The sequence below is a fragment of the Trachemys scripta genome, chromosome 3 (genome assembly GCF_013100865.1).
Source record: "Trachemys scripta elegans isolate TJP31775 chromosome 3, CAS_Tse_1.0, whole genome shotgun sequence".
Taxonomy (NCBI): Eukaryota; Metazoa; Chordata; order Testudines; family Emydidae; genus Trachemys; species Trachemys scripta.
This window is the reverse complement of record NC_048300.1, coordinates 187,751,907-187,770,974: the sequence shown is the minus strand read 5'-3', so window position 1 is coordinate 187,770,974 and position 19,068 is coordinate 187,751,907. Positions and strand designations below refer to the sequence as shown.

The 19,068-nt window shown below is 39.3% G+C and overlaps 1 protein-coding gene across 1 annotated transcript in view; it reads left to right on the top strand.

The window, feature by feature from the left end:
• The window catches only part of CD2AP (CD2 associated protein), a 100,308-nt gene that overhangs the window by 47,671 nt on the left and 33,569 nt on the right, over positions 1-19,068 (top strand). The window contains exons 5-8 of the mRNA XM_034766625.1: positions 105-292; positions 5,887-5,995; positions 14,125-14,219; positions 17,763-17,867. Of these exons, the coding sequence (XP_034622516.1) occupies positions 105-292; positions 5,887-5,995; positions 14,125-14,219; positions 17,763-17,867 (497 nt within the window). The remainder of the gene's footprint in view (positions 1-104; positions 293-5,886; positions 5,996-14,124; positions 14,220-17,762; positions 17,868-19,068) is intronic.

The following is a 19,068-nucleotide window of genomic DNA, read 5'->3' as shown; positions in this document are numbered from 1 at the left end:
TACAAAGGAACAATTTTCTGGTTTGATTTCCAGACTGTCTGATTAATAGTAATATTGGCATTTATTAATGTATACATTAAAACCATTTTCCCTCAATTTTTCAGAGTCTCTTGTCACTGGCTCTCCCTCACCTGTGGCCTCTCCAGGGAATGGAAATGAACCTGGAGCTGGACCAATAGCACAGCCAAAGAAAATCCGAGGAGTTGGGTTTGGAGATATCTTTAAAGAAGGTTCCGTGAAACTTAAAACGAGATTACCCAGTAATGATTCAGAGGAGAAAAAACAAGATAAGGTTTGTGGTAGCCCATATTTGAGCATGCTGTCTTGGCTTGAGAATCCAAATTAAAACCATATTGTTAATATCTTTAATTTAAAAAAATGAAAACCCTGGTCATTAGAGCACCTTCTGTCCTAGGATCTTACAGATATAAATGCATTAGATCTCAACACTTCCATGAAGTCGTTTAACATCCCCATTTCACAAAGCGGGAAATTGAGATACCGAAAAGCAGAGTATCAGTGTATTGCAGAAATAAAAAAGGGAATTCACACCTGTCCTGTGCTTTTTAAAAACTAATACATCTCTACCCCGATATAACGCGAATTCACATAGAACGCGGTAAAGCAGCGCTCCGGGGAGGGTGGGGCTGCGCACTCCGGCAGATCAAAGCAAGTTTGATATAATGCGGTTTCACCTATAAAGCGGTAAGATTTTTTTGGCTCCTGAGGACAGCGTTATATCGGGGTAGAGGTGTATGTATTTCAAGTAAGCTTCAAAACACAAAACAAAAGTGATGGATACCATCCGTTCAAAATGATCACTCTGTGTTGTCACAAGGCAATAGAAGAGAGGAAAAAGAAAATAGTACCTTCTGAACCAGCTGATTATCTTATTAGTATTATATATGTACACCCCCCCCCCGACCCCTTACTCCACTAATGGTATGGCTCTGCCCAAAGTAGTCATGAGTGAATGTAAAGGGTTTCAGTGCTTATCTGTACTTTATTTGAACCTGTTTGATCTTGTATTTTCACAAGAACAGGAGTTTTTGTGAGACTTCCTGATTTCAGTAGTAGAAATAATGAAAATATTCTTACTCATGAGATTTTTGTACTTCTGCTTCTGATGCAACTAAGAAGTGCATGAATCTTATAATTTATATTAAAAAAAAATAAATTGATTCAGAAACAACCAGAGCTCAGGATTGATTCTTCTATCTTATTTGGTTTGATTACTGTAGTAATAGGCAGTAGTGTACTGAAAGGGAAAAACTCTGCAGTTAATGTTGGACTAAACATCTGGTTACGGTGCACAATGGAAAATATTTTTTTTGCTCTCGAACCATTTTTTTGTACTGTTCAAACTTTTTTATATCTCATTACGTTACAGGTATTGCAGCCTTAACATTGTTCATAAAAAACGTTGTCTTATCTGATCAGGCTAGTGAGCCCTCTAGTCCAATATCCTGTCTTATTCCCTGATTTGTGCGTGTTTATATCCCTGCCAAAATTTTAAATTGTTACTCATTTTTTTTATATCTTCATTGTAGAGGAAGGAGTGTCCAGTGCTTAGTGTGCTAGCATTGAACTCTGCAGACCTGGGTTAAATTCTCTGCTCTGCCACAGGCTTCCTGTGACTTTGGGAAAATCCTTTAGTCTTTCTGTACCACAGTTTCCCACCTGTAAAATGGTGATAATACTTCACATCTTATATGGGTGTGACACAAGACATGGGTGAGGATAAATATGTTAAATATTTTGAGGTACTTAGAGATTGTGGCTAGTAATTTTATTTATAAATATAAATGTCCAGTCCTTGTTATGGATCCTGTTGGGTTCTTGGCTTTGATGTTATCTGGTGATTGAGAGTTCCAGAGACTACCTGTGTATTGTGTCATTAAAAAACAAGTTTTTTTTTTAAATCAGTTTGCCATTCCTGCTGCCTTTAAATTTTCATCTTACGCCCCCTTTTTTCCTTGTATTAGGAGAGAAGATGCTTGAAAGTGCCTGATCTTGTAATTCAGTTCAGTTATTGGTAGGGCACTGGCAGGGGGTAAGGGAATATGCATAGTTATTTTGCTGTGGAATTTATTTTGATATGATTTGATTGAGACTTCCACCACTGTTCATCAGTGCTGAGAGGCTGAAGAAAACCTCTCTGCTTAGCATTTGAACAGTGTCCTGGGCAAACAAATTCTGAGAGAGTTTTTAACTCAGATTTGAAAAAGCGCAGTTAAAATGTTATGTCTGGTTGAATCCCCCAGAGAGTCAACAATAAAATGAGAGCGCTCCATCCTGAACTGTTGTGCACATTAATGCACAATTTATATAGGAATTCATGCATGGTTCTTAAACTCTTGAAATATCTAAGCACAGTGGGGTGAAATAAAGACAAAAGTAGCAACCACAAAATCATAAGTTTAAATAGAAAGATCTGATTTGTAAACAAAAGCTTACTGTTGTAATGATTGTTTTGTCTTTGATATTTACATGGAAGGATTTATAAACCTGTTTAAAACATAGAATCATAGATCTCGTCCACCGTAACCCTTAGATCCTTTTCTGCAGAACTGCTGCCTAGCCATTTGGTCCCTAGTCTGTAGCAATGAATGGGATTCTTCCCTCTTAAGTGCAAGACTCTGCACTTGTCTTTGTTGAACCTCATCAGATTTATTTTGGCCCAATCCTCTAATTTGTCTAGGTCCCTCTGTATCCTGTCTCTACCCTCCAGCGTATTTACCATTCCTCCCAGTTTAGTGTCATCTGTAAATTTGCTGAGAGTGCAATCCACGCCATCCTCCAGATCATTAATGAAGATATTGAACAAGACCGACCCTTGGGGCACTCCGCTTGATACTGGCTGCCAACTAGACATGGAGCCATTGATCACTACCCGTTGAGCCCGATGATCTAGCCAGCTTTCTATCCACCTTATAGTCCATTCATCCAGCCCATACTTCTTTAACTTGCTGGCAAGAATACTGTGGGAGACCGTATCAAAAGCTTTGCTAAAGTCAAGGAATAACACGTCCACTTCTTTCCCCTCATCCACAGAGCCAGTTATCTTATCATAGAAGGCAATTAGGTTAGTCAGGCATGACTTGCCCTTGGTGAATCCATGCTGACTGCCCCTGATCACTTTCCTCTCCTCTAAGTGCTTCAAAATGGTTTCCTTGAGGACCTGCTCCATGGTTTTTCCAGGGACTGAGGTGAGGCGGACTGGCCTGTAGTTCCCCGGATCCTCCTCCTCCTCCTTTTTTAAAGATGGGTACTACATTAGCCTTTTTCCAGTCATCCGGGACCTCCCCCTGGTCGCCACGAGTTTTCAAGGATAATGGCCAATGGTTCTACAATCACATCCGCCAACTTCTTTAGCACCCTCGGATGCAGTGCATCCGGCCCCATGGACTTGTGCGTGTCCAGCTTTTCTAAATAGTCTTGAACCACTTCTTTCTCCGCAGAGGGCTGGTCACCTCCTCCCCATACTGTGCTGCCCATGCTACATAAGTATTTAAGTAGACTTTTTAAAGCTGGCTAAATGCATTTTTGTCTGATCTCTTTTCTCTTAGTAAGAGATATTGTAAGCCATTACAATGGTAATGTAAATATTATCATAGCTGGAATTTCAGAGATTGATGTAAGTGGAACTGATCACTTTCTTATAGTGAGAAATTCGTTCTTTAGAGGTGTCTGGGATTCACCTATTTTCTTTCTGACCGACGTGATGGAGTACAGTTATCCTATGTTTGTAAGATTTAGATTCTAATGGAGGAGCAGACTTTATACTGTGTGGGTTTACTGTATAGCAGTACCCAAACATGTGATGGAAGCAAGAATGTCTTTTTGTTCACTTAATAGACTTATCCTGTAAACTGTTATAGACTCTCTCTCAATCAGTAAGACACAGCAAGGAAGTGAAGTGAGAAAATAGTCTGAAAAATTTAAAGGCTGTGAAATAAACCGTTTGAAGCTACAATTATATTTAACGTACTCATTAAAAAAATAATAATTAAGTGCTAGCCAGAATTTGACACTTTTATAAGAGATGCATTTATGGAGTTTTTTCTGCTCCCAAGAACTTGGACACAGAAAGACGAGTACTGGCTGACCCAGAGCAGGGAGTTAATTTTAATGAAGACTTCAGTAAAATGTGATTTAAAAAAAAATTGTGCTGATGTGACTCATTATCTCTAATGGTATTGGTGGAGTGGTGGGAAAGTATTCAGTAGTGGCTGCTAGTTGTGGACTAGTTGGGGAAAAAATGCATTTTTAGGAGATGTTAGAATGAGATGAGGGCTTTGCACACTGGGATTGGAAGGTAGAGTCCAAACTTACACCACTGTGATATGTTTCAGATCCACTAAGTACCTTTGGACAATGTACTGTGTTGCAAGATACAGGACGAGCTTTAGTTAACTCCAGTGCTTTGGCCAAATTCCAACCTGGGGGTATTTATATTCTGGTTCCTTCCACGTACATTTTTAATTGGATACAATTTCCTGCACTTCCCCTCTAAAACTATTTGTGTGCTGCTAAACTAGTTTCATCTTGGAGGTGGTTTATTTCAGTGCTAGGTGGAGTGACTCCTTTATATAGCACTGTTACATTTTTTTGAAGGATGCTTATATGGTTATATGATCTGTTTGGCTTGTATGTATTAATCTGGATCCTGTTTAAGCGCTACAAAATTTGGTTTTTAATAAATGAAAGGGGAAGACAAGTGACCCTTGCTCAGATGAGTGGTGCTTACTGATGTGAGAAGTTTCAGTAGGATTACTCAGGTGAGTATTGGTTATAGGATCAGGACCTAAGTGTCTGTTTGATATGATTATGAAGAAGAGTTGGTCAGAAAAGTTTTCCCATTCTGCAAAAAATTTCGAGATTGAATTGAAACTGAGACCTTTTATGTTTTTTTTTGGGGGGGGGCGGCGCGGGGAGTGGGGAGGGGGAAGAAGCCATCCCAGTATACCCAAGAGCCTGGAAGTTAGGGCACTTGCCTGGGATGTGGGATACTCAGGTTCAAGTCCCTGCTCTGCCTGGATTTTCCCACAAATGAGTGCCCACTAGGGTGAGGATCTCTCTATGTGGTTTTAAAATTCCATCCTGGACCTAAGAAACCTTTCCTGAACAGTTTTGCCAAAACTGATACGTTTCTGTGAAAAGTTTCAGCTTCAGTGAATCAGCGTTTTCTGACAAAATGTTTCATCAAAATTCCTGGTTGGTTCTATTGTGAAGAAAACGTTTGAAAGTGATATAAGCAGTCTGAATCTGTCTGCAGGCTCAGTAAGCCTGAAACAATGTCTTGGATAGGAGAAATCTGGTACATTATTGTAATGGGATGTTAACTCACAAGATCGATGGCAAATTAAATGTCTGCAGAGTTCATTTTAACAGAAACATCCAGCTAATGTTTTTATCCGCTTTGGTTGGATGCTGTGGCAGATATTAGGAGTGAGCAGAAGTCAGGACGAGCAGCTCTGTCACCTTAAACTGATGCTATAAACAGTGGAGTCCTGTAGTCTGCTCTTTCTCCAACTGCTAAGCACCTAAGCCCTCCTCTGGACTGAATCCCACCCACAATGGTGTTGGTGGAAAAAGATGCATTGCTGCTTGGCTATCTCACTCCTATTGCATCAGCGGCCTTAATATTGTAATTATAGAACCTAACTAAATTAAATACGTAATATGACAGTCTCAAAGAATGAATGACACCCTTGTTATATGGAATTAATTACCTAATTGTAAAAGAGAGCTGTCACCATTTCAGATGGTCAAATCATGAGAAGGTGTCTGATAGCCAAATCAAAACAAAATGCTTATAATTTTGCACTCTCCCTTTCTAATAAGTTATTGTGCGTATCTTTTTTTTCTCTTGCATTTGTTTAGCCACTACCTAACCTTCCACCGGGACCAAAACTAACCCAGTTTCCTAGTGTAACAAAAGCAGAACCTGCAGTAGATGTAACAAAAGTAGAAACTGAAAGCAAACCAAAAGGTAAGGTTAATGTATATTTGCCTCGGTTTTATTTTCTAGTCATAGAGTCATGGAAGTGTAGGACTGAAAGTGGCCTCGGTAGGTTATCTAGCCCAGTCCTCTTCACTGAGGCAGGACACTAAGTATCCTAGTATTATCTATTATCTATGGAGATGTATGTAGTTATGGAAGTATACAATAAAATAACTTGTTCTGATTAAGACCTTATATTTTTATTTAGTAAAAATATACTTAGCTTTTTCAGCTTCAGAATGTCTTACAAATACTGAGTAGGGTGGGTTACCCACACTTTACAGATGGATGGAAACTGAAGTCAGAAGTTATGTGACTTCCCACATTTCTACCTGTATTAAAATTCAAAGTATTCAGATCATACAATTACAGATGGAATCCAATTAACATAGGAGCTGTCCCTAAAAATGTAAGGCCTCATCTACACACACAGTTGACCTGATTTAACTAAAGATGCAAAATCCTGTGTAGACATTGTTTTATATTGGTGTAACCCTGGCTTCTGTAGATTTAGCTTGCATCCATAAAAACCAGCAGAGCTATGTTGGTATAGGGTGTGGTGTGTTTCTCTCTCTTCTCTCTCTCCCCCCCCCCCCCCCCCCCCCCCCCCCCCCGCAACATAGGTCTAATGGTAAAAGCCCGAGTGCAAGCCATACTTGCATGATGAGGGACTCTATCCTGGTAAACAGTGACTCTGAAAAAGACTTAGGGATTGTGGTGGATGATCAACCGAACATGAACTCCTAGTGCAATATTGGGACAAAAAAGAGCTAATGCTGCTCTGGGATGTGTAAGTGGAATCTTGAGGAGTAGAAGAGAATTTATTTTATCTTTATATTTGGTACTTGTGTGACCGTTGCTGGAATCCTGTGTCCAGTTCTGGTGTCCACAATTCAAGTAGGACGTTGATAAATTGGAGAGGGTTGAGAGAAGAGCCATGAGAATGATTAAAGGATTAGAAAGCTACCTTATAGTGATAGATTCATGGAGCTCAATATATTTATCTTAACAAAGAGAAGATTAAGGGGTGATTTGATTATGGTCTGTAAATACATACATGAGGAACAAATATTTGATGATGGGCTCTTCAATGTAACGGAGAAAGGTCTAACACCTCAAATGGCTAGCAGTTGAAGCTAGACAAATTCAGATCGGAAATAAGGGGGAATTTTTAGCAGTGAGAGTAATTAACCGTTGGAACAACTTATCAAGGGTCATGGTGGATTTTCCATCACTGACAACTTTTAAGTCAAGATGGGATATTTTTCTAAAAGATCTGCTCTAAGAAATGTTTTTGGGAAGTTCTCTCTCCTGTATTATGCAGGAAGTCATACTGGACAATCGCAATGGTCTTTTCTGGCCTTGGAATCAAAGAATCTGTGAAAAGTTAACTAACTTTCTAATAGAGTGTTAAGGGGGAGAGACACCAGCTCACTGCCTTGTAGACTCAACAGGCCAGCAGTGTAGCAGTTTACATTGTGAAGTCTATTTTCACAATCAAAATGGCTAGAAATTTTGTTTTGTTTTTAATGTTTAAATTTTGGATAATGCTTCGAAAGATAGAATTAATCCAACAACATGGAGGATCCACATCTGAGAAAAATTAAATGAAAATCAACAATCTTTTCTGTAGTCTGAAAAAGACCTCTGGCTAAAAGCATGCAAATTTCAGTCAGCAGCTATGTTGATGTATATGATTTATTTGTATGAAGTACTTAAATGATGGTCTCTCTATGGTGTGGGGACTAACATATTACAGATGCTCAGTTACCCAGGTGATAAAAGCAGTATGAAAACCAGATGGATAACTTTTACGCGACAAAATAAGACTATCTGATATCCCGTGAGGAGGGCTTATTTATTTGTTTTAAAAACTATATCTCAATTTATATAGGTTTATTCTTACAAAAATATATTAAGAATAATATCCTTACTTTTTGAGGAGGTGGGCATGGAAGTAAACCACCAATGTTTAGTTAATTAGTTAATAAAATAAGTACACATCTCCTCAAGACGTTTTAGATGATCAGGACTTCATTTTAGTGTCTCTCATCTGCTTCTGGAAGTTGGTTGTGGTCATTAGTACAAGTAAATAAACATCTTTTTGCTGAAGAAACCACAACTTTAGTTTATTTTCAGTAAATCAAATTTAAGACCTTTCAGAGGACAACAGCTATGACCACTACTGCAGTTCTGTAGTACTGAATCTGTGGATGATCTTCCATCTAAGGACTGGTCTACACTGGGGCGGGGAGGAGGCGGGGAGATCGGTCTAAGATATGCAACTTCAGCTACGAGAATAAGACTTATCTTAGATCGACTTACCTCGCATCCTCACGGTGCGGGATCGACGGCCGCTGCTCCCCCGTCGACTCCGCTTCCGCCTCTTGCTCTGGTGGAGTTCCGGAGTAGACTGGGAGCACGTTCGGGGATCAATTTATTGCGTCTAGACGAGACACGATAAATCGATCCCCAATAGCTTTATTACTACCCGCCGATCCGGCGGGTAGTGAAGACGTACCCTTAAACTGCAGTTTAATTTGAAATAACCTTTATTTACTGCCAGTTTTCTGTTGGCACAAGACTAGTTAAAATGCCAAGATCCTTGAGTAAATTATTTCTGCATTAAATATACTGTTAATAACTTGTTAAATAAGTTAAGTGCTGGAGAAGTGGTTGATAATTTTTCTGTAAGTCACCTTCTTGGATTTTTGTGCTCTGGTAATTCTATAGTAAAATGACAAGATGAAGATGGTGTATCAGCCCTGACTGGATCTCCCCCCCCCACCCCTCCAGTAAATGGTTACTGGTTTGCTGTATTGGACCCAACTTTTGGGATCCAATGTGCTTTCAAGCCGCTGAGTCCAGTCACGATCTCTAACTCTGGGATTCTAGGGCACGCTCCGTGGGTACAGAATCTGTCTGGCACTCTTCTTTGGGATGTGGAACTCTGCAGTCCAGATATCATAGGCCCTGAGACCAGTACAGAACATACCAAGCCTCTCCAGTCACCTACGCATTCTTCCCCAGACTCCACTTTCATGGGTACTCCCGTTAATAGTTTAACTCATTAGGGACCACATGAGAGTTAAAGAAAAGAACACAGACTTTGCAAAGGAACTTCCAAAACACACACATTTTGGACAGCACAGGAGAGTGACAGATCTAGGCAAAGCAAGAAACACCTGAACCCAAATCCCTCCCTCAAACTTCTCACTACTACTGAGAGTCCTTCTCGTTTGGTCAGTGTCCTGGGGGAAGGCGAAATCCCTCTTGCCTCCACCCCCCTCCCCCACCATCCCCACTCCTCCTGGTGTGTGTGTGGGGACGGGGAGGGGAAGGGGATTCTCTCTTCTCTTTCTGGCAATGTAATGGCTCCCTCTGCTTAGTGAGACTGTCTCTTAAGAGCAGGCTTTGTCTACTCTCTCTTCTTCTCTTCCTCCACTGGGGAAGTTCCATGTACCAACCACTCAGGTGCTGTTCTGGGTCTCTAAGTCAATGGCTGTGCTGGTAGCAACCTCATTGTTCTACCAGAGTAGAACAATACAAGGTTAATAACACTGTTTATTTCCGATATGATCTGTTCCGGCTACAGAATGGAAATTCTAATCCAGACTGAAGGTTACAATTATAAGTGCTTTTCATAAAACAAAGAGGAATTTATAAAAAGACATATTCCCAAACTGTCACAAGTGTTTTTACATAATTCTACAATTTGTAACTAAACTATAAAGCCCTAATCCTGCAAATCTTATGCATGTGTTTAACTTTACTGGGACTACTACACGTTAAATGTGTGCATAAGTGTTTGTAGGATTGGACCCTAAGAGGAATATGCTAGTTTTAAATTCAGACTATAGAATAAAAAATATCCTGCATTGACTTGGAGACGAGCAATAATTGTTGAAATCATTTATAACTGACTAATCTGACACACAGGACCCCAGCCCTGATTAACATTGATAGCATTATCACATATGTAAGGGCATATTGGTTACCATTCCCAAAAACTGCAGGACGTTAAATGCAAGGGACATTACTCTCTTCTCCATAGGTCAAAAATATTTAAAATGGTAAAAGCATTAATATTTAATATTGCTTGAATTTTTGTCATAAAGCTTTCAGTTCCTGGTGTGCTTGAGTGCAGTCTGTTGAAAGTAACATAAAAATTAAGGCTGTCGATTTAATCGCAGTTAACTCACGCAATTAATTCAAAAAAATGAATTGCAATTAAAAAAATTAATCGTGATTAATCGCATTTTAATCTCACTATTAAACAATAGAATACCAATTGAAATTTATTAAATATTATGAAAGTTTTTCTACATTTTCAAATATATTGATTTCAGTTACGATACAGAATACAAAGTATACAGCACTCACTTTTATACAAGTACTGAAGTGCAGTCTCTTTATCGTGAAAGCGCAACTTACAAATGTAGGGTTTTTTTGTTACATAACTACACTCAAAAACAAAACAATGTAAAACTTCTGAGCCTACAAGTCCACTCATTCCTACTTCGGGTTCAGCCAATCGCTAAGACAAACACGTTTGTTTACATTTACAGGAGATAATGCTGCCCTCTTCTTATTTCCAGTGTCACCAGAAAGTGAGACCAGGTAATTTGGATGTCACTTTTTTAGCCGGCATTGCAAGGTATTTACATGCCAGATATCCTAAACATTCGTATGCCCCTTCATGCTTTAGCCACCATTCCGGAGGACATGCTTCCACGCTGATGGCGGTCATTAAAAAATAATGGGTTAATTAAATTTATGACTGAACTTGGGAGAGAATTGTATGTCCCCTGCTCTGTTTTACCCGCATTCTGCCATATATTTCATGTTATAGCAGTCTCGGATGATGACCCAGCCAACGTTCATTTTAAGATCACTTTCACTACAGATTTCATAGAATCATAGAATATCCGGGTTGGAAGGGACGTCAGGTGGTCATCTAGTCCAACCCCCTGCTCAAAGCAGGACCTAATCCCCAACTAAATCATCCCAGCCACGGCTTTGTCAAGTCTGACCTTAAAAACCTCTAAGGAAGGAGATTCCACTACCTCCCTAGGTAACCCATTACAGTGCATCACCACCCTCCTAGTGAAAAAGTTTTTCCTAATATCCAACCTAAACCTCCCCCACTGCAACTTGAGACCATTACTCCTTGTTCTGTCATCTGCTAACTGAGAACAGTCTAGATCCATCCTCTTTGGAACCCCCTGTCAGGTAGTTGAAAGCAGCTATCAAATCCCCCCTCACTGGTCTCTTCTGCAGACTAAATAATCCCAGTTCCCTCAGCCTCTCCTCATAAGTCATGTGCTCCAGCTCCCTAATCATTTTTGTTACCCTCTCCTGGACTCTTTCCAATTTTTCCACATCCTTCTTGTACTATGAGGCCCAAAACTTGACACAGTACTCCAAATGAGGCCTCACCAATGCCAAACAGAGGGGAATGATCACGTCCCTCGATCTGATGATAGTGTTCCTACTTATACAGGCCAAAATGCCGTTAGCCTTCCTGGCATTAAGGGCACACAGTTGATTCATATCCAGCTTCAGATATTGAACAAGACCGACCCTTGGGGCACTCCGCTTGATACCGGCTGCCAACTAGACATGGAACCATTGATCACTATCCATTGAGCCCGATGATCTAGCCAGCTTTCTATCCACCTTATAGTCCATTCATCCAGCCCATACTTCTTTAACTTGCTGGCAAGAATACTGTGGGAGACCATGTCAAAAGCTTTGCTAAAGTCAAGGAATAACACGTCCACTTCTTTCCCCTCATCCACAGAACCGTATCCCACCGTAGAAGGCAATTAAGTTAGTCAGGCATGACTTGCCCTTGGTGAATCCATGCTGACTGTTCCTTATCACTTTCCTCTCCTCTAAGTGCTTCAAAATGGTTTCCTTGAGGACCTGCTCCATGATTTTTCCAGGGACTGAGGCTGACTGGCCTGTAGTTCCCCGGATCCTCCTCCTTCCCTTTTTTAAAGATGGGCACTACACTAGCCTTTTTTCAGTCATCTGGGACCTCCCCCGATCGCCATGAGTTTTCAAAAATAATGGCTAATGGCTCTGCAATCTCACCCGCCAACTCCTTTAGCACCCTCGGATGCAGAGCATCCGGCCCCATGGACTTGTGCATGTCCAGTTTTTCTAAATAGTCCCGAACCACTTCTTTCTCCACAGAGGGCTGGTCACCTTCTCCCCATATTGTGCTTCCCAGTGCAGCAGTCTGGGAGCTGACCTTGTTCGTGAAGACAGAGGCAAAAAAATCATTGAGTACATTAGCTTTTTCCACATCCTCGGTCACTAGGTTGCCTCCCTCATTGAGTAAGGGGCCCACACTTTCCTTGATTTTCTTCTTGTTGCTAACATACGTGAAGAAACCCTTCTTGTTACTCTTAACATCTCTTGCTAACTGCAACTCCAAGTGTGATTTGGCCTTCCTGATTTCACTCCTGCATGCCTGAGCAATATTTTTATACTCCTCCCTGGTCATTTGTCCAATCTTCCATTTCTTGTAAGCTTCTTTTTTGGGTTTAAGATCAGCAAGGATTTCACTGTTAAGCCAAGCTGGTCACCTGCCATATTTACTATTCTTTCTACACATCGGGATGGTTTGTTTCTGCAATCTCAATAAGGATTCTTTAAAAATACAGCCAGCTCTCCCTCACTCCTTTCCCCTCATGTTATTCTCCCAGGGGATCCTGCCCATCAGTTCCCTGAGGGAGTCAAAGTCTGCTTCTCTGAAGTCCAGGGTCCGTATTCTGCTCATCTCTTTTCTTCCTTGTGTCAGGCTTCTGAACTCAACCATCTCATGGTCACTGCCTCCCAGGTTCCCATCCACTTTTGCTTCCCCTACTAATTCTTCCCCGTTTGTGAGCAGCAGGTCAAGAAGAGCTCTGCCCTAGTTGGTTCCTCCAGTACTTGCACTTACAAAATGCAGAGAAGGTACCAATGTGAGATTTCTAAAGATAGCTACAGCACTCAGCCCAAGGTTAAGAATCTGAAGTACCTTCCAAAATCTGAGAGGGACGAGGTGTAGAGCATGCTTTCAGAAGTCTTAAAAGAGCAACACGCTGATGTGGAAACTACAGAACCCGAACCACCAAAAAAGAAAATCAACCATCTGTTGCTGGCATCTGACTCAGATAATGAAAATGAACGTGTGTTGGTCCATATTGCTTTGGATTGTTATCAAGCAGAACCCTTCATCAGTATGGACACATTCCCTGGAATGGTGGTTGAAGCATGAAAGGACATACGACTCTTACAGCATGTAAATAACTTGCGACGTCGGCTACAACAGTGCCATGAGAATGCCTGTTCTCACTTTCAGGTGATGTAAACAAAAAGCGGGCAGCATTATCTCCTGCAAATGTAAACCAACTTGTTTGTCTGAGTGATTGGCTGAACAAGAAGTAGGATTGAGTGGACTTGCAGGCTCTAAAATTTTACATTTTGTTTTTGAGTACATTTTTTTTTACAAAATTCTACATTTTTAAGTTCAACTTTCATGATAAAGAGATTGCACTACAGTACTTGTATTAGGTGAATTGCAAAATACTATTTTTTGTTTTTTTACAGTGCAAATACTTTTATTCAAAAATAAGTTGAGCACTGTACATTTTGTATTTTATGTTGTAATTGAAATCAATATATTTGAAAGTGTGGAAAACATCCAAAAATGTAGTATTCTGTTATTGTTTAACAACATGATTATTTGCACAATTAATTGCGATTAATTTTTTTTATTTGATTGACAGCCCTAATGAAAATCTCTGCCAGACGCACGTGTTAAAAAACAAAACAACTCTAATTGCAAAGCTTCAATTCTAATGTCTAAAGTGACCTGTAGGAATGGGAGAATTGAATAAACAGTATACTGGTGTCTTCTTTTTGGCGTATTCTACTGGACATTTGTAAAACATACTGAAGATGGTCACTATACAAGATCAAAAGATGATTGTACTAGTAGTTGTGACTTTTGAGTTTTATCCTTCTAGGAAAGACAATAATTTTGAGCTTTTATTTATGTATCTTGATTCATACAACAAATTAGAACATTGTGCAAATGCAACCATTTTGCTTCTTTGTTTCAGTCAAGGAATATTGCAGGACTTTAATTTCCTTTGATGGTTCAAATGAAGATGAACTTGGTTTTAAAGAAGGCGAGATTATCCAGATAATAAGTAAGGTAAGGGTTTACTAATCACTTCGAGTTTTCCTGAATGTAGTTGAAGTACAGAATAAAACGGCAGGTCTACACTTAAAATGCTGCATTGTCACCGCTGCAGTGTTTCAGTGAAGATGCTACTATGCCAACGGGAGAGCTTTTCTGATTGGTGCAGTTAATTCACCTCCACGAGAGGTAGTAGCTCTCCCGCCAACATAGTGCTGTCTATGCTTGGGGTTAGGTTGGTATAACTACATTGCTATGGGGTGTAGATTTTTTTTACGTTGGTATAACTACATTGCTCTGGGGTGTAAGTTTATAGTGTAGACCTGGCCTTAGTAGCAGTAGATCTCATAATTTCCAGATCTGTTCCAGTTAATCTGTTTTGTTCCGCATTCTGATAAATTATTTTATCTTGGTAATAGATCAGAGTTTGTCCTGGAAGTTAACCATATGTTGTGCTATAATATCATAAAAGCATGAAAATAAGTCCTTTCCTTATTGATTTTAACCACTTTTCATTTGGCAAGCACTTCCCCCATCGATTTCCAGGTGTGGTGGACTGGGTTGTAGTAGTGAGTTGATTTCTCTTTACAGAAACAGTTGAATTTTGCATCGAAATGTTGACCTGCAATATTTAATGTTACAAATATATTTTAAGCAAGGATTATTGTCAGTATGAAAATCCAAATGTTTTGTAACATTTGGGATCTCAGAATCATAATACTTAACAAAACTGCTTTATGGTGGACAATCTGTCTCACTACTTAAAGGAATAAACTTTTGTCTGAATATTCACTTATTTGTGCTAGATATGAAAGAGATAGTCAGTGTTGAAAGGTAGCAGTTGCATCCCTAACCCATTTGATAAATGTTCTGCTGTAATAAAGACAGAAAATATCTAAAACAAGGGCTGGAAATCATCTGTTACTGCTTAATTTTCCTCATCTGTAGTCCATAATCATCTTTTTATATTAATCACATTTTACTAAGTGGGATATTAGAGGATTGATTTAGGTGGGGAATTGGAAGCATATTAACTACAATCCAGTTTTCATGTTCATAGTAGTATACAGTGAGGAGCATAAATACACATAAGCTAAGCTTCTTTAAAAGGATTTTGAGTTTTTTCAAGAGATTCCAACATGTCTTTAATGAAACAAGAAAATCATTGTAGCTATCATTATTTGCTTGCGTTACAGTAGGACCTGGAAGTTAGGTAGGTTTTCGTAAGAACCAAATGATTAAGACAATTCTTGCCCCAAAGAGCTTACTATCCAAGTAGGCAAGACTAGCAAAAGAGGCAGAAGGACACAAAGAGACTGTGATTTATCCAAGGCCATAAAGCAGGTCAGTAGTGGAATCAGGAATAGAACCCAGTCCAGTGTCCTTAATTCCAGTCCAATCTCTATCCACTGAACCACACTGCTTGCGAAGTCTAGATTTCTTAAAAATACTTATCCCAGTCCCAGTTTTTGATCTTATCTAAATTTCTGCACTTAATGTTATAGCCGTTAACATAGCTAGGAGCTGGAGTAATTAACTTTTCTATTTTTCAGTCTTCCTGTGTTCACTTGCCAAACAAAGGGAAGCAAAATTATAGATTAGCAAATGTAATGGGGACAAACATAGTTTCTGAGCCAGTGACCATCTCCTAAAGTACTTTTTGCGTTTTCAAAATAGAAAAACTGCAATTTTGTTTGTGCGGATAAATATTTTGTTGGTTTTCTCCATAAGTGGAATGCTATTGAAAACCTGTAGAATGATGCATATTACTTACAAAGCGCCATACACAGCAGTGGCACTATATTTTGTTTTGTAAAGGCGGAGTTCTTTCATATCAGGTTAGATCTAGGTTTGCATAAGGATACAGTCAAGTCATAACAAGATTTTAAAATTTGTATTAATTTTATCCTCCCGTTGTTGCTTGGAACTGATGTGTCCACCCCTCCCAACCACCTTAAATTCCCCTGTATCCAGTGTTAAATATAAACTGGCTCCCTTAGACTCTGACCATAGAATCAGATACATAAGGACCCTTGTATCCACTCAGATCCAATTGCAAGATTGGGGCCTTTCCAGGGCCGGCTCTAGGCACCAGCAAAACAAGCTGGTGCTTGCGGCGGCACATTTTTAGGGGCGGCATGGCCGGCGCCAGAATGCCGCCCCTAAAAATGTGCCCCGGCTGCCCTAGCTCACCTCTGCTGCTGCCACTCGCGCGCCGTGGCGCGCGAAACAGCTGATTCGCGCGCCGCTGCTCCCCCTCCCTCCCAGGTTTGAGAGCCTGGGGGGAGGAGGCAGGACTGGGGATTTGGGGAAGGGGCAGAGCTGAGATGGGGCCAGGGGTGGGGTAAGAAAAAATGGGGGGGAGGAGCGGCCAAAATTGTTTCTGCTTGGGGCGGCAAAAATTCTAAAGCCGGCCCTGGGCCTTTCTGTACTAAAGCTCGTAATTGCTGGATTCCTGACATTAACAAAATTAGTAAACTCCAGAGGATAATATGAAGTTTACAAAGATACTTTAATGGGAGAAATGATAAAACATTTTGAGTCTATAAACTGGCAGGGTGTCAATTTGGTTTTAGTTTCTTGTATTGCTGCCTCCTTCGTTTAGCTCAGTGTGTTTATGAATTTTTTGTTCTGAGATTCAGCAGCTGTTCTGAGCTGAATTGGATATGCATGCTAGGACCCAATCTTCTGTTGATGGAATGAGCCAGTTGTTACTGTCAAAAGTAGCACATTTCAATAATAGTTTATTCAACCTGTATACAGTGGTGATAGCTATTAATGTTGGAAGAGAAGCCTTAAATTGAATCACTAAAATAATGTTAGGCAACTTGATTCTGTGCATTAAGGTGCTGCAATACCCTGTAAAAAGGGTTGAACATATTAAGCCCTCGATCCTGCAAAAATATGTGCTGTCACACTGAACTCTCTGAAACAAAAATATCTTTCTCTGGCTCTTTATACTGTATTCTTAACTTGTCCCCTCCCATACAGATCGTATTACTTTTCTCCCTTGCCTTTCTCAGTCCAGTAGTTCTCATAAAATTAAATCATTCAAACAAGATATATACAAAAAAAAGTATATATTTGGAAGAGATCTGTGAATGTCCGAGAAATAATTTGTCTTCCAAGGCAGTGACTACAGTTATGCGATGCATTAGGAGGTTTCTTTTATATCTACATTTCTTTATTCTACTTCCATTCACAGATGCCTTTCAAATAGATATTTCATAACAGTTTTAATCCTTGTTTTAAAACAAATAATAAAAAACCACGTTGGATAGTCAGGACATCTTAGAATTTTTTTTCCTGATTCTGTCGAACCCTGAGCTACTTGCAGCTGATTCCCAAATATAATTGAACTGTTTAATAAGGCTTCCTCTTGAAAAACACTGCATTTTTTTAGTTGAGGAGATATTTTACAACATTGGTAAAAAGAGATGGGTTTTGTACTATATAATGAACTTGTGCATGCTTTTTTTCTGGAGCTCTACTTGCTCCATAAAATGAGTAAATATTAAGTAATGTTGTTCAAATAAAAAGTACCATTATTTGTTTTAGGATCCTGGAGAACAAGGATGGTGGAAAGGAGAGCTTAACGGTAAAGAAGGAATCTTCCCAGACAACTTTGTTCTTCAAATACAAGAGTCTGATAAGGACTTTCCAGTAAGTTTTTAGTGTTTTTTCCTTTTCTTACAATCAAAAGAAAAGCCACAGATCCTTTGTCAGAAATGCAGATATATATAAAAAAAATACTTAGTGTATTATACCACTTAACAATGTTAATATTATGATGCCAGTTTTTTTTACTGTATCTTCAATTAAAAATTTCTTTACGGGAGGAGGTCAGTATTTTTGTAAAGCTTCATTGGAAAGTGCACAAACTTGTACAATTCTGGATTTCAGTGAAATACTTCAACCTAACTTGCCTCTTTCAAATTCATGGTGTATATTTTTAACCTTTGTGACTAGGGTCTTTTAGGAAGGGGGGAAAAACGCTTATTCATATGCTGTATTTCATCTCTCACTGTACAAATTTCATATGGACATAGCATCCTGCGTTAGACCATCCACCACTACTTTACAGCATTATAATTGTTGTGAGGAGTTCCCAGACCTGGTTATCCCAGCGCTGGTGACAAAGATTTAGGTTATGCGAGTGCATTTCGTATAAGTGTATAAACCTGGAGTTACTCAATGTCAAAATACATATTTGTGCCTTAGACAAGTAGTTATCATATCCTTCTGGTTTAACAAGAAGGTATTTTGTCTTCTTACTACCATTTAGAAATAGGATATATGTCTTGTGATGTCAGCCCCACCTTCAGCAGCTAGTTTTGAATGAGCAATCAGGTTTGTTTCCAATCTCCAGCAAGTGGGACAGCTTTTTTGACCGACTGAGCTGGGAGTTTTGTAGTTTTTGATTCATTTTCAATTTGTTAGTACTGTCAAAGCAGAAACTGAATTTTGTGTATTTAAAAAATAGAACTGGTTAAAAAATGGAATTTTTGTCCTGTGGGAAATTCTAACATTTTGAAATTTGTCCTGAATTAGGACAAAAAATTTGAGAATTGGAAATTCCAAATTTTTTAAGTTCAAAACTACCTTATTGAAGGTAATTGAAACTTTTTTTTAGATAATTTTGAAACGCAAGTCAAAATGGGAAAGTCAAAAAATAAATGAGAATATCTAAATGAAATACTTCATTTCAATTTGTTTCAAAATGTTTCAAGATGAAATTTCATCTTTTCTTGCCTCTATCACTGTTCTGTTTATAATTAATTTCCCCCAACCCATTTAACTATTTTAAAGTTGTCAGGCTTAGCTAGGTGTTTGTGTAGTTATGGTTTAAGGCCTAGACAGTTAC